General features: G+C 40.9%; 2 protein-coding genes across 2 annotated transcripts in view; both read left to right on the forward strand.

Annotated features, from left to right (window-relative positions):
• The window catches only part of IPO11 (importin 11), a 247488-nt gene that overhangs the window by 164807 nt on the left and 66093 nt on the right, over positions 1–16588 (forward strand). The window contains exon 27 of the mRNA XM_026649109.2: positions 6777–6898. Coding sequence (XP_026504894.1) covers positions 6777–6898 — 122 coding nt within the window. The remainder of the gene's footprint in view (positions 1–6776; positions 6899–16588) is intronic.
• LRRC70 (leucine rich repeat containing 70) overlaps positions 6831–16588 on the forward strand; it is a 43027-nt gene continuing 33269 nt past the window's right edge. Inside the window, exon 1 of the mRNA XM_024214894.2 lies at positions 6831–6898. The gene's annotated coding sequence lies outside the window, so the exon portion shown is untranslated. The remainder of the gene's footprint in view (positions 6899–16588) is intronic.

Genomic DNA, 16588 nt, shown 5'->3' on the forward strand with positions numbered 1-16588 from the left:
GTGTGTGTGTGTGTGTGTGTGTGTGTGTGTGTGTGTGTGTGTGTGTGAGACTGCATTGCCCACTCTAAGTACACTGCTTTTTTAAGTTGATCAGCAAGTTGAGACAGCAGCTGCTGCCAGCAAGCTCCCACTGTCCTGAGCCCTGTTGTGTCCCCCGCTGCTCTGTGGAGATGGCCAAATGGGGTAAAGGAGCAGGACAGGGGGACACTCTGACATTAGCACCCCTCTTCTGCCCCACCCCCCTCCCCGCACAGCAAGTAGGAGGCTCCCAGGAGCAGCTCCAAGGCAGAGGGCAGGAGCACCACACTGCAGTGGGGGAAGGGAGACCTGAACTGCCCGACAAAAGCCTGCTGGGGCGGCTGCTGGTCCACCCTGGTTCCAAACCCCCACCAGCTAGCTCCAACAGGCTGCTCTTTCTGCAAGCAGTGGACAAAGCAGGCTGATGCCAAACAATGTTGCAAGGGAGCATTGCGCAACTTTAAACGAGCATGTTCCCTAATTGATCAGCAACGTAACAATGAAACAATGTTAACCAGGACAACTTTAAATGAGGAGTTACTGTAGAGGGACATCTGTTTTACTCTGTTCTTTTTCTTTTTTACTTCGCATTTATTTTTTGGCTTTCCATCTGCTATTCCTCCCCCTCCCCCCCCCGGCTTTTTTTTTTCTTTGTATTTTCATGCAGCTTTCTTTCTCTTTCCTTTTTCGGTTTATTTTTGAATTTTGCAATTGCTTATATGACTTTTAAGTCATGTTGACAAAGGATCTCTTCTCAAGCCCTTCGTGTAGTGACAAAGATCTACACAGCAACATCTGAAGATACCATCAGATGGCTTTTCCATATTTCTACTGGTGGTGAACTTAGACTAGAGCACACAGAAGAAGAAGGAAGTTGATCAGCCAAGGGCTGAAGTTACTTTTGCCAGCTACAAACTAAACTTAATACCTCAAAGTTCTGGTCCAGCTTTAATTTTAGAAGCCACAAAGCTTGAGTGGCCTCATAGTTTAGCAAAATGCATTCTCCCACCCAAACCTATTTGAGTGATTTTTAGTAAATCTGTTCTGCCCTGTCTCTGAAATAATTATGACTGCATCATCATATCTAATTCCAATTGAAGCCATCTTTGGAATTCATTGTATAGTAACTAATCACACACTAATGTGTGAATATACTGCACTGAGAACAGAATAGGTTTGAGATCTGAGGCGTGCTCTCTCTTCCTTTCTTTTATGAGGACTTAGCCATAGTGTTTCATCTATTAAGCTCCTCCAGCCTAAACTCTTGTAACTCACTTTGTAGAATGTGACAGTGAGATCAACACAAACATCAGTTTGTGCAGCATGCAGCAGGATGCTTCCTAAATAAGGAAGAAATACTGAGAACTGATTGCACCAATGCTCTGCATGTTCTTATGGCTCCTTTTGTGCTTCTGGAACTAATATAAGGCCCTGATCTTTTCTACAAGGCCCTCAGTGGATGAGGGCCCAGCTTTTCTATCTGTTCGCAATCCCCCAGAATAGCTTAATCTAGAGTACAGCTCTTGGGAGTTGGATGTGTAAGGCCTTTTTGAGAGAAGGCTATCAGCTGCAGAATGACCCTCCTGCAGGTGATCAGGTTGGGTCTAAGATTGATAGCCTTCAAAACATGATGCAAAACTCACTAATTTATGAAAGGCTTCCTTTAATAATGAAGATTAGTAATAAACATAAAAAGGAATTAATAACAAACATTTTTAAAAGTGCCTAGTAAGCAAAAATCTACCAGCAGAGGTAATACAGATTCTCCAGTTCACTGTGGCCATTTTGCACTGCATAAGCAATGCAAAGCAACCTTAATGACCCCAAAGATGGCCAACAGAATATTCCCCAGGTGCAGGGGAACGTTCCACTGGTATACAGCTAGTGGAGATGGCTGTAGCTCCTCCTATTCCAGCCCCCACCCCACAATCCAAGGTAAAAGAAGGGGTATTTTGAGTGCCTTCCGAGGGCCCATTGGGGATGGGGTAAAGATTGGAGGGGCCATGGCAGAGCAGCGATCCGGTATGACTGATCCTCCACTGGTATAAGGTTCCTTTTTTCTGTTCTTGTGTAGCCCTAATTTTCACCAGGGTAAGTGGCTCTGAATCAGGGAATCTTTACTCTCCACTACATTGTTACTGAGAATCAGGCCTTGGAAATCTTACAGTTTTTGTAATCAAGATACTTCAGTGACTGGAGCTCAATAAATAAATTATATGGTTTTTAGGGTAGCCATTTAATATGAACTGGCATTAAATAACACATTCTGTCTAGTTGTACAGCAAATGTGGCAGTGTAATTGCATGATTCCTAGATTAGGATATGGCATGTCCATGTATTTTGATGTGTGACATCAGTTGTCTTTTTCTTCTCTCCTCCTACCTCGCTCCCCTTTCTCCCCCAATAGCTACAGATAGATTTGAGGCTATTTAATATTTTCCTGTGACATTTTATCCAAAAGTACAGAATTACAGTTCTGACAGTTAAGGAAGCAGTGTGAATATTGGGCCTGGTGAAAATGGGGCTCACCACTCCCACAGCTAACTGTAGCACTAGGGTTCTCAGAAGAGGTAATTATTTGTGAGAGTTAGTAATGGAATGGAGTATCCATTTTATGCCTTCTCTTTGAGTATGAAGCCATTGGACAGCTTCTCACCTGCTAATTTGCCAAACTGTTTTTTTTTTCTTCAGCTTTTTCTCTTCTGTTTCTTGCACCTTTTGTCTTTAGTCTCCTTTTCCCAGTACGTACATGGTCTAGAGCAGGAGTCCTGACAACCACTTTTTTGGTGGCCTCAGAGTGCAGTCAGCAACTCTTGCTGGTGACCGCTCTGACAAACCCATCACTCTGTCCCTGCATCTCGCGGCCCTTCAGGAAGAGCCCACCCTGGGGAAGGTGGGTCAGGAACTCACCAGATGCCTGTGGAGTCCCAGGCTCCCTGTGCTCTGGCTGGGCGGGAGCGGGGCAGCTGCTCAGAAGAGCCCCCCAGTGACCAAACACGGCAGCCACCTCCACTGACAAGAGCCGCCTCCAGTGCTGCACACACTGGCCCCACATGTTTCCAGAGGCGCTGCCTGGAGCCCCTGAGTAGGCTGCATGGTGCAAGACACTGATTCCTGCTGGTGGCGCCAGCGCAAATACCAAGGTGGCATATCTCACTTGCCCTCAGTAACAGTTATTCAGGAGCAACAGCTGAGTGCTGCTTCCCTCCCTCTCCCCCCATCTCTGCTCATGCTGTTGTGGCCGCAAAAAAAAAAATCTGTGTCCGCATTTGAGAAATGCTTCTAGAATCACATTAAGTGCTGTTCATGAGATTCTACCAGACAAACTAAATCCTCATTTGAACAATATAGTTGAATTAGTTTGAATCTGACAGCTCTCCATATTTCATACTGCCTTTTTTAAGATGGGGACAACACTGAGTCTCACTAGTTTCAAACTGCTTTACATTGTAATTCCCTAACTGGGATTTTGGTTTTCTGTCAAGCATCTGATCTGATGTTTAGAGTTCTGTTCTTTGGTAGCTCTGCACCTTTTCCTTTTCTGCCAGGCAATCGGAATTTTCCTAACTGTGCTGTCCCATCAGTTTTATATTGTAATTTCTGAAAGTATTATAGCTTTGATGATAACACTTTGTTTAAAATGAATATGGATAGAATCAAGCACATATAATCACTGCCTATATTAATTACCTTCTCCTATAATGTATGGTATCTGACATTCCATACAGTCACAAAATAATGTGATGTCTATTGAAAGGCGTGTAAAAGTGGTTCATCTATGTGAAATCAGTTTGCCAAAATTTGCTGGCAGATTTATGTACAGTAGCTCCTATACTGTTAGTAGAGTATATTGTGTGTTGCCATGCACTAAATATATTATTGCATAAAGAAAAGCTGAACTTTATTTACCCATCCACAGGGAATTTCCTTTGTTTTGATTTTTTCATTACTATCAGCAGTCTCATTCAAAATTAAAATACTAGTGAAATATCTGAAAAAGTAAAACTCACATTTATTTCAAGAATAACACCTGGTTATATCACTGCTATTGTTTTATCCTCAGTTTGTTTAATTCTTTCAAATTATGTTTAACAACATTAACTAGTGTGAGAAAATAAGGATTATAATGGGTGCAGATTGCAGATTTAATTATGGAGTTTCAACCTGCATCTCCATAAGTGTGAATTAAAAAAAAAAAACCTCTCTATCATACGCTAAATTAAGAACCTGATTTTTGTAGAGTTTCATTATCATGTATATTCAAGAACAAAAAAATGCAAGTCTCAACATATACCCTACCTCACTAACACTATTCACAATATTCAGCTGATTTCAGGACGTTTCTTCATACTCTGTATCAAAAGACTGTTTTTAAACTGCACTAGGCTCATTCTTACTTTCAAGGTAACTGTACCCTTCCTTACTTGTCTGTTCTTGATTCTTAGCATGGCACTCACCCTCTCTGCCTCCAAACATACCAGCTTTATCTCCAACTTTGTCAGCTGCTTAACACTATCAAATGCTCTTCCTTAACTTCTGTTCCGTCAGTCTCCTCTGCCTCAATACCTCTAAGTAGTAAGTTAATTAATGATGGATTGATTAATGGGCATATGGTGATACTTGATGATTACTACTATTGGGGGGGAAATTGGTAATATTTGTATGTATCTAGTAATTTTGTATGTTTGATTGTGTTCCTCTCCCCCACAACTTCATGTGTTATTTAAGATTGTAAACTCTGTGGGTCTGCCATGTAATCTTTTGTGTTTGTAGCATACCTAGCACGATGCAGCCCCAAACCCAGTTTGACCCTGTAAGATCTATTGTAATCATGTTTAATATGAATGATTTTCTTTCAGTTCTCTCCGGCTATCTTAGTACACTTCAGACTGTACATCCTCCCCCGGGTGCTCTTAGAGTTTTGGGCTTATTTTCTTCCTCTGTCTTAGCTCATAGCCATTGTATTACAAGGCCAAATATCTTCCAACTATCCCTCCCCCCCACACACACACACCTTCTTGACCTTCATCCACTAAAGTCATCATGTCCCTTCACTCTTCATTTGGGCTTTTTTTGCTTATATTGCATTCAGATTAGCATCTGGGCTTGTCCATCAATTGATCCATTCTCTTTGTCTGTCTCTCATCTTCCTTTTTTTCCCCTTTTGGCCTGCCAGCTTGTGCTAGTTCTCTCTCGGTCCCCTGATCCTGCTTCTGTTGAAGTTTAATGGGAGTTTTTTCATTGACTTCAATAGGAATAGGAATCTGCCTTATAGTGTCAGCAATTACTCTGATTCTTGAAGATAAATGTGCATGCTAGCTCTGAAGTTGAATCACATAATCACCTCAGATTGTTAAGAAAATGGGTTTAAAACAAAACAAAAAGAAAATACACACACACACACACACACACACACACACACACACACCATCCAGGTCAGTCATTTGAAGGGCAAGCACACACCTGGGTGGAATTAACATTCCAAGGAACTGTAAGAAAGCAAAATGAAAGTAGAGGATGCACTTTCCTTCTTTAAATATACTGCCCAGCAGTTGTGTTCAGCATAACTGTTTACTCTACAATTGAAAATGCATACCTTTTCTAGTTTTTTAAGAATTTAATAATTCTTGATTTGCTTACAGTGTAGAATTATAGTATAACTTTACCATGAAACCATTGCTCAGAGGGTGAAAATATAGTGCACTTACCTAATGTATTGCCAAAAAGCTGCTTCTGTGCAGTGAGTTAATTCTTAATTGAAGAGTATGAATTCACACAGATAAATCTGAAACTTTAGAATATAGATTCTGAGTAGGAGTGGGGAGGTGATTTTACTTCTGTGTATGGCATTGCTGAGACCAATACTAGAATACGTCTGATTCTGGTGTCCACATTTTTAAAGGGATATTGAAAAATTGGAGAGGGTGCAGAAAAGAGCCACAAAAATGATACCAAGGCCCAAGAATATGCCTTACAGTGAACGACTTAGAGTTCAGTCTGCTTAGTTTATCAGAAAAGAAAATGAGAAGTGACTTGATTACAGTGTATAAGAACCTCAATGGGAGAAAAGACTGGGTACTAAAGGGCCGTTTAATTTAGATGAGAAAGGTATAACAAGAACCGAACCAATGGCTGGAAGTTGAAGTCAAGACCAATTCAAATTAGAATTAAGGCAAAGATTTTTCACAGTGAGGTAATTAATCACTAGAACAAACTACCAAAGAAAGTGGTGGTTTTTCTATCTCTTGAAGTCTTGGAATCAAGATTGAATGCCTTTCTGGAAGATATGTTTGACCAACCAAAAGTTATTAGGCTCAAAACAGGGGTAAGTGAGAGAAATTGAATGGCCTGCTTTATACAGGAAATCCGATTAGATGGTCCAAATTAAGAGCTAAATTAAAATAATTGAATTTCTAATAACCTGAATGTGTATATTTCAGTTTATGTGAAACATGTCTCACTTTTACATATACACCTCTACCCCGATATAACGCTGTCCTCAGGAGCCAAAAAATCTTAATGCGTTATAGGTGAAACCGCGTTATATCGAACTTGCTTTGATCCGCCGGAGTTCCCCCCCCCCCCCCCCCCCCCGGAACACTGCTTTACCGCGTTATATCCAAATTCGTGTTGTATCGGGTCGCGTTATATAGGGGTAGAGGTGTATTCAGATAAAGGGAAATACTTGCCTACATCAAGAGTTTAACACTGCATTTGTAGACTATATGTAATACTGTGGCGGGGATTTGTTTTTGCAGTTGGACCAGCTTCTTGGTAACATGATTGAAATGTGGGTTGACCGCATGGATAATATTACCCAACCAGAAAGAAGAAAGCTTTCAGCTTTGGCATTACTTTCACTTCTGCCATCAGACAATAGGTGAGCAAAATTTAATAGATATCACTGTTTGTCACTAATGTTAAAACAAATTAAAAAGATCTTGCCTGATGATTTTTAAACATTTTTAAGAATATACTGATAAATAATTTTGCTGTATCTGTTGTTAGTGACCAAAGAAATGAAAAAGCTTAATATAAAATAGTATGAAATAATTCTTCTCTTTTTTAGTTCTGCATAGCTAGTATAATTTGTCTGCTTGTTTCTTGGACAGCATTACTTGAACATATTAAATATATGAAGTAGATAATTCTACTTCAGGTTCCCCCCAGTTTAAAACTAAAGAGTTGCTGCTTCTCTCCTCCACATTTAAGTAGTTGGCTCAATCTGCTCGTTAGGCTTTTGATGTTCTCTTGTGAGTACAGTATTTGTTTGGTTTACTTTCATATATAGGATTTTTTTTTTTCAACATGACAATGAGAAAAAAAAATGCATGTGAAGATGTATGTGAACCCAATAGGTGCAGCTTATTTTGCTCCTTTTACTCTTGGGACCTATCATGGAGAAATAAGGCATTCTAAGTAACCTTTGTCTGTGCATATGGAGGAATTGTCACCACCACATGATCTGCCATGGACTCTGAGCCTAGGACTCAGTTTGGGAACATGGGTCCAAATCTGATTCAGCTATTCCTGTATTTAGAGAAGAACTGTACCCCTCCATCCAAGGTTTGTAGTTATTACCACTCTAATTCTTTTTTGAACTCAGTCATACTTTCGGCCTTCACAACATCCCCTGGCAACGAGTTCCTCCGGTTGACTATATTTTGTGTAAAAAGTACTTACCGTATATACTTGATCATAAGCCGGTTCGTTTATAAGTCGACTACCCCAAGATGGATAAGTAAAAATGGAAAATTTTTATAACCTGTTCATAAGCCAACCCTATAATTCAGGGATCAGCAAACTTTGGCTCCCAGCCATCAGGATAAGCCACTGGTGGTCCGAGATGGTTTGTGTACCGTGAGCGTCCGCAGGCACACGGAGGTAAACCTAAGTAAACAGAGTGTCCCAGCGCGCCAGCTGGTTACCCTGACGGGCCGGGACAGCAACTGGTGGGGAGAAGCTGGGAGTCAGGGGAGTAACCCCTGTGACCACCCCCCACATCACCCCACCCCTAGCCCGGGACCCCCACACTCTCCCCATCCCATCCCTTCCCACCTTATCTGAGGAGGGCCATGGGAGGATGTCTCTGACCTGGTTGGAGCTGCTCCGGCAGGCTGGGCAGTGCGGCCGCAGCCTGCTCCAGCGGGCCAGACCAGGCGGCACGGCCGCAGCCTGCTCCAGCGGGCCAGACCAGGCGGCGCGGCCGCAGCCTGCTCCGGCAGGCCAGACCAGGCGGCGCGGCCGCAGCGTGCTCCAGCGCCCGGGCGGCGCGGCCACAGCCTGCTCTGGGGGGTGGGACCAAGCGGCACGGCTGCAGCCTGCCAGCCCCGGAGCTGCAGCTGCTTTGGAGGCTAGGGGGAGAGCAGCATGGCCAGAAGCGGAGAGACTCTGGCCCGGCCTCTTCCCTTCTGGCTCTGCTGGCTGTGCTGCCTCTCCTTGCTCCCTCTGTTGGAGGGAGAGGCTGTGTCCCATCTCTCCCGCTCTATACCCATTCATAAGCTGACCCCCATCTCTGGTGCTTCCCTTTTTTACTAAAAAAATTTGGCTTATGAAAAAGTATATACGGTGCTTAGGTTTCTTTTAAACCTGCTGCCTATTAATTTCATTGGGTGACCTCTGGTTCTTATGTTATGTAAAGGGGTAAATAACACTTCCTTATTCACTTTCTCCACACCATTCATGATTTTATAGACTGCGATCATATTCCCACTCGGTTGTCTGTTTTCTAAAATGAACAGTCCCAGTCTTTTTAATCTTTTACCATGTGGAAGCTGTTCCATACTACTAGTCATTTTTGTTGCCCTTCTCTGTATCTTTTCCATTTCTTATATATCGTTTTTTGAGATGGGGCGACCAGAACTACATGTAGTATTCAAGGTGTGGGCATTCCATGGATTTATATAGTGGCATTATAATATTTACTGTCTCATTATTACACCTTTCCTAATGGTTCCTAACATTCTGTTAAGCTTTTTTGTCTGCTGCTGCTGCACAGTGAGAGGATGTTCTCAGAGAACTAGCCACAGTGGGTCCAAGATGTCTTTCTTGAACGGTAACAGTTCATTTGTCCCCGTCATTTTGTATGTATAGTTGGGATTATGTTTTCCAATATTTTCCCATTACTTTGCCTTTATCAACACTGAATTTCCTCGGCCATTTTATTGCCCCAGTCACTCAGTTTTGTGAGATCCCTTAGTAAGTCTTCGCAGGCTGCTTTGGACTTTACTAGTTTAAGTAATTTTGTATCATCTGCAAACTTTGCCACCTCACTGTTTACCCCTTTTTCCAAATCGTTTTTGAATATGTTCAACAGCACCAGTCCACGTACAGATCCCTGGAGGACACCAGTGTTTACCTCTCTCCATTCTGAAAACTGACCATTTGTTCCTGCCCTTTGTCTCCTGTCTTTTAACCAGTTCCTGATCTTCCCTCTTATCCCATGACATCTTGGTTTGGTTAAGAGCCTTTAGTGAGGGACCTTGTCAAAGGCTTTCTGAAAGTCCAAGTACACTATATTCACCAGATCACCCTTGTCCACATGTTTGTTTACCCCCTCAAAGAAATCTGGTGCAGCATGATTTCCCTTTACAAAAGCCATGTTGACTCTTCCCCAACATATCACATTAATCTAGGTGTCTGATAATTCTGTTCTTTACTATAGTTTCAACCAATTTGCCTGGTACCAAAGTTAGGCTTACCAGCTTGTAATTGCCAGGATCGCCTCTGGAGCCTTTAAAAAAAATTGTTATCACATTAGCTATCCTCCAGTCATCTGATACAGAAGCTGATTTAAGTGATGGGTTACATACTGCAGTACGGATCCTGGACAACGGGATGGATCTCTCAATAAATTAACCCACTCTGTTCAGTCCCTCTGAAGCATCTGGAACTGGCTATTGTCCAAAGTTAGGATACTGAGCTAGTTGGACCATTGGTCTGACCCAGTATGGCCGTTCTTATGTTATGTTATGTTATGTTTATTAGAAAGTAAACAATACACTCAGTGCAGAATTCCATGATATGTTAATTTGAACATAAATCTCAATTTTGAAATGATTTTTCAGCTTTACACTGTACCAAATTTTAAGTTTTACAGGTGCCAAAGAATTTGCATTGACAACATGTAGTTGTATAGAAGTTGCCATGTGGAAAGCTGGAGATTTTGGCAGCTGGTTAGGGGGCATTTGGACTTTCAGCATCAGGGAGGAGTTGGGAGATTATTTAAGGTTTGAACATCTGTTAGGTGTTCAAAGCTTTTGGCATTAGGGAGTGAATGTTCTTCCTCTTCCATTCTCCTTTGTTGAGCAGGGCATAGCTGATTTATCTTTAGGGAGGGATGGAGGGTTGAATACCTAATATATTATTAATGAACAAAAATAATGGAAAAACATAAATTCCTCCCCCTGCAGACCACGATAGCAACCAGCTACATCATTGCCCCTTCCTCATTATGCCCCACTGCATCCACCAGTGATAGATAAGTACATAAACTGGATGTTTATTTGTTTGTTTGCTAAAACGATGAACAGTGTAATAGCTGGCATTGAAATTATCACTGTTGGAATTCATAGTTATCACATATATTTAGATGACAAAGGGCATTCACAGTTACCTGAAAAATACTGTTCAGTCTGCCTTGAGACTCAGGAAGTCAGTATAGCATAGAGTTAAACTTAGTTCACAATTTTTCCATGAGCCCCATAATTTTTTTTGAATGCCACCAAATTCTACAGTCAGTTCTGTATCCATGAAATTTTAGAAAATAAAAGCCTCGTCATATCTCCCCAAATGGGGAGCATTTGGGTGAATAGCTCAGCTCAGGAGGGATCATTGCTTTTTTTTTTATAATGAACAGAAGCTTATCTCCAGTCCACCAGGGCAAGGCATCTAGCCATAAGTTTGAACCAGCAGGTTGACTGCCTCAATTGCTTCTTGGGAAATGCTCTTAAAAAATTTTCAGCAGATATGCACAGAATAGAGTTTCGCCTGGTGGACTTATTTGTAACCAAATTCAAAATTTAGCTGAAGAGGTTTTGTCGCAGATTCAGGTTGTTGGGAGTTCTGTCAGTGGGTGGAATCCTCGATGCATGTCTTTCCTCCTTCAAAGAGTCTCTGAAAGACATGAATGGAGGGAGCAAAACTTAGGTTGATTGCTTTAGACTGGTCTTGCCAATCCTTGTACTAAGAACATTTTGAACCACAGTATCTCATTCTGCTTCCAGCTGCTCCAGATTTCCTTTTGCAAAGATCAAACCTTCCTGGTGATTCTTAGATGAATTACTGGTCAGCATCAGTCATAGACATGACTCCAGGGTAGATTGAAGACCAGTCTGTTGGGTCCCCAGTCCATTAGTTAGCAGTTTCTTTTTCATGCCATTAGAGAAATTGACTGCCTACCCTAGCAAATGATTATGTGCTTGGAGGATCAGTTTAGTGTTATGAAGATTTGCCTACCTTCCTTGAATCTGTTGACTCATATTTTTCTTTCTTTGGGCAGCCCTCAAGATAGTGTTCCTAGTAAGGAATTACCCTAGCCTGGTATCTGGGGAATTAGCAGCCCTGTTTTGTAAATTCTCTTTTATTGCTTTTGCTTAGGTAAAATTATTTTTAGAACAAGGTCTGCGATATTCATTTAACATTTGTTTGGCCTAATCCCAATTCCGTCGTTTCCCAATATTTCCCTTTTAAAGCAAAAAACAAAATAAAGTTGACATTTATTGGATTTACTTAGAGCTTTAAAGTTTTTTGTCTTTTAGCAGAACTCAAGAAATCTGATTCCCTTATGTGTAATCTAATGTTTTAAGAATTGACAAAAAGCCTGTCACTCATCATTAGCTAATGGGATACAATCTTGTATCAAGCAATGTTATTAGGCTAAAGGGGGTCATTTCGCTCCTTGCTGTGAGCTCACACTCTGCCAGAGGCCTGCTTAAACATATGGTAATTCTGTTTCAGTTATAATGATGTTTCTTACTCTGACTTGGTACATTATCCATAGGCATTAACATACTGACTCAAACTTCTCTTCAGATCCAGCATTCAGAAGAAAAGATTTGAGTGCAGTAGTACATATCAACACAGTGTAGTCCCTTTCAGCTGATCTTGCCTGTCCCAGGTGTGATGGTTTACTATAAAATGTGCTTTTTGTTATATGATAATTTAATGTTGGGTATTCATATAACTTAAGACAGACAAAATGTACTTTTGAAATGAGTGTTTTACACTATATCATACTGATTGTGTGTTGACAGTATGTGGGTCTTCTACACAATATAGGGTGACCAGACAGCAAATGTGAAAAATCAGGACGGGGGTGGGGGGTAATAGGAGCCTATATAAAAAAAAAGACCCTAAAATCGGGACATCTGGCCACCCTAACACAATAACATGTTCTATGCTGAATGTTGTTTGAGGAGAAAAGGTGCGTTATCTAAAAGGGAAAAAAAAAAACTTATGGGATTAAATGATGAGGGTTCCAAACTATAGTAGTATTTGTGACCATGGGACAGATGAACTTCAGCGTATTTTTGAAAACTAGTAAGCTGCTTGTTATTGAAGATGGGAAAATTGCACAAAATATAAAAGTGTCTGAGTAAACCTCAAATGAAGGATTCTCTTTTACTTTTGGGGAATACTTTCCAATTTTTTTTTCTCTCCATCTCCAAAAGTTGGGCTGCTTCTTCAGTGAACATTTTCATTTTTCAGTTGTTTACCTGAGACATAGTTGCAACAGTATAGTATGGAAAGTATACATGGTTTGCACATAGCCCTGTTTTCTCCTAGAAATCTTCCTTCCAAATACTAATGGGGCTCAGCCCTACTTAACTTGAAAATATTGGGCCTATACCTGAAAAGCCTTGTTCATATGAATAACACCATTTAAGTCAATAGGATTATTCATTCAAGTAAGGATGGGCTTGCGGGATGATATTAATGAAATGAGGCACACAGTATTCACGCCAGCAAGCAATGCTCTTTCAACTTTCTGCAATTATATATTTGTGATTCCCATAATGTATTCATTTCAGGATATACTAGCTATAACATTTGAGTTTATTACACCATTAACTTTAAAATCTTATAAATGTAGTGAGCAAATGACAAGTTCATTTTGGGGGGTTTCCAAGTCATTGTTGCAAGAAAAAGATACTGAGGAATTCTATCCTTGAGTAAAACTTCAGTCGTTAGCAGGCATATTAATTTAATTTATGTCACAGGTACAAAATCAGATCGTCATAACATTTCACAATTTTCCTGTATGACTCCTAGTAAGATTGCCTGGTCCAAAATACCCTCTCAAAGAGAGTCAGTTGGGCTATGAAAATCACCGATCAAATAACTGCCCTACCACTATTGAAGATTATAGTCCTATACATCTTCTGCAGTTATGGGAACTTATACTTCATGTACTCAGTACACAGGTCTGTAACTTGCATTAAAAGAAAGGCCTTCCAAATTCATTAGTCATTCAAGTGCAAGTTAAGTTGGAAATTTTTAAACAAAACTCTTTTAAGTTATCCAAGCACATGCACACACAGAAAGAGTAAGTAAGTTTTTCCCCCTAAAGATTTCCCATTCAGTTGACTTGATGCTTCAGCCATGTGACAAGTTGGGTTTGATCTGTCTTCGTGTTTCTTAATGTGGAGAACACCAGACTAATCCAGAATGAGGAGGAGGGACTGAAGGAGAGGAATGGCACAGGAGAGATGGAGAAAACAGCGTGACTTTTGTTTCCTTCCCCTTTCTGCCTTCTGAACTGCTTAGTTTTGCTTTGGCTTTTTGTACATGCTTTTCCTGGCATGCTTTTCTAGTCTATGGCCCTTTTAATCTGACAGAGACTAGCAGCTGCAGATTTAAAGTCACCATTTTGCTTGTGCTTGCTGCAGACTTTGCCTCCTTTCCATCCAGATGGAAAATATTTTTGTTCCTTGTTGTATTTTCCCCTGGTATTCATTTCCTCTAATTGCTGAGGAAGCATCTACAATATTTAGGCAGTGTATTGCATTCAGAAGGATCCCAAACCATTCTGAAGAGTACATAGATTGCATTATTCAGTTTAAAAATTAATATCCTTCACAGTTTGGTTTAAAAATGTATGGTGGATTTAAGAAGCAAAATTGTTTTCAGAACCCCAAAGTTTCAGGGACTGAGTGAGAGAGCCTTAACACAACAATGGCATGAGATTTCTTACATTTCAACCTCCTCAAAAATATTACAGTATTCCTTTGCTGAAAGCTTGTAGGTAAAGTGTCAGCACCAGTGAAGGATTCTAGAGTGGCTAAGGTTTAACACCACTTTATGGTTTTAGTTCATATTGGTCTACATTTAGTCTCTGTTTATGTATTATAAAATCTTTCTAGGCAATGTCAATCAGAGCCATATGCAGCATAGTAGGTAAGATCTAAGTGTCTTTAATAACAATAATAGCACTATATGTAACATTGTGTGCATGTAGTCCTTCAATCCAGCATCCTGTTTATCTTCTGAAGTACAGCTGCACATTGTGCTATAGTCTTTAGAAGCTCATAGTTTAAAAAAAAAAAAAAAAATCTCTTTCCTGGTTACTATGCTACAAAACATTTCCATTTAGCAGCAATTTCCTCTTTTTATTTGTTTTCCTCATAAACTGAACAGTGTCCAACTATCTGTGTTTGCCTTCTTAAATTATGTAAGACTTCATGTATTTGACTGACTTATACTACATTATTTTATTTCTCTTCCTCATTCTGTGCTCTTACTTACCACTTAGAAACCTCACTTTTAGTTACACCATTCAATCCACGTAAATATTTTAAAAATAATCTCCTGTATTCTGCTGTCGGTTATTGTGGTTATAACCTACTTTTTAAAAATAAAATATATATAGGCAAATCATAAAATGTTTGTTATAGGTAACATGCAAATAAAAATATAAATGCAGACCTATAAATGTAAATAGATTTAAAAGTATATATTGAACTAAGCTAAGAGGTCTTTCAAAACTTTAGTAAACTAAACTCTAGCCTTTTTCTCTCCTTTTGCAAATTTTATATCAGAGACCAACTTTAAAAGCCTCTTGTAGCAGGATGCTCTGTCAGGAGGAGCTCTGTACTGTCTTGCTGTTAGTAAAGGGTGGCAGCTACTGCTGTTCAGAGGCTGTGGAGTCTTTTTGTCTGTGTTATGAATAAGGCTATGATTATGTCATGGAAGTCACGGAATCCATGACTTCCAGAGACCTCAGTGACATTTTCTGCCCTGGGGCTGGAGCTGACAGGCTGCGCAGCTCTCAGCCACTGCTGGGGGTGGGCCCCCAGCAGCTCCTAGCTCCAAGGCAGCAGGAGGACCCCACAGTTCCCAGCCCCTGTGGGGGCCGGGAGGACCCCCCTGTTCCCAGCCCCCGTGGGTGGGGGGGGGATCCCAGAGCACCCACTCCCTGCGGGCGGTGGGTAGTTCCCCCGCAGCTGCCCTGCCGCGATGGGCACCAAAGGGGCCCCGCAGCCGCCCAGCCACAGCAGGTGGCAGAGGGCCCCACCCATCCCCCGCAACAGCCCAGCTTTGCTGGCGGCAAGGGAACCCCACAGCTTCTCAATTGCCATGGGTGGTGAGGGGACCACAGGTGAGTAAAATCATGGCTCTTGTCCTATAACCCTCAGTAGGGATGGTGAAAGAGTGTCACTGTCCTAGCGGTTGCTTCCACAGGTGTTGTGCTAAGGGAACATGGGCCAGAGAAGCATCTGTTACACCTTTTCATCAGAAGCAGTGTGTACTTGCCTTGTGCCACCCCAATTCTGGCCATTGTGGACTCATGCCTCTTCTTCCTCTTTGCTCCCTTTGTGACACTAGCCTCCAGCAGTCCTTATATTTCCTGAGGGCAGTGTCTTAAGAGTGTGCTCCTTCCCCTATGCATACCTACACAGAGCTAGACAGAATTTTATTTAATGACTGTTTTGTCATGTCAAAATGTAAATATCATTAGTTTTTGAAGTGTCTTTGTCAGCATGTTAACAATTTAAAACCTTTTTAATTCTTGTTATTAATCCAATCAGAGGAGCTATTTTACATTATTTACTAATTCATTTTAGTTTTGAGTGCAATCCTGAGTTGCCTGACTGTTAACCAAGTTTAAAGATAAGTAGTTGTGGGGTGGAAAGTTTTAAATGGCTGAGTGCCATGTAATTTTATCCCAAAATTACTGCAAATCGAATCCAGAGTAACAAGAAACGATAGGTCATGTATTCCTGGAAAGAAGACTGTCTCTAAATATTGGTAAACATAGAAATAATGGGATTTCTTTAGTATTCATTTATTGGCCTGTTTTAGGACAACTTCTTAGGTGATTTCTTTTAAGGCCAGGTCTACAGTAGAATATTAGATCAGTTTTAACTGTGACATTCTGGAATGTGAACAATCCACACCCCTGAGCAGCGTAGTTAAACTGACCTTATCCTCAGTAAAAAGAATGAGGAGTACTTGTGGCACCTTAGAGATTAACAAATTTATTTGAGCATAAGCTTTTGTGGGCTAAAACCCACTTCATCGGATGCCTGCAGTGGAAAATACAGTAGGAAAATGTATATAGACAGAGAAC

The sequence above is a fragment of the Terrapene carolina genome, unplaced genomic scaffold, assembly GCF_002925995.2.
Source record: "Terrapene carolina triunguis isolate 2854851 unplaced genomic scaffold, T_m_triunguis-2.0 Scaffold69, whole genome shotgun sequence".
Taxonomy (NCBI): domain Eukaryota; kingdom Metazoa; phylum Chordata; order Testudines; family Emydidae; genus Terrapene; species Terrapene triunguis.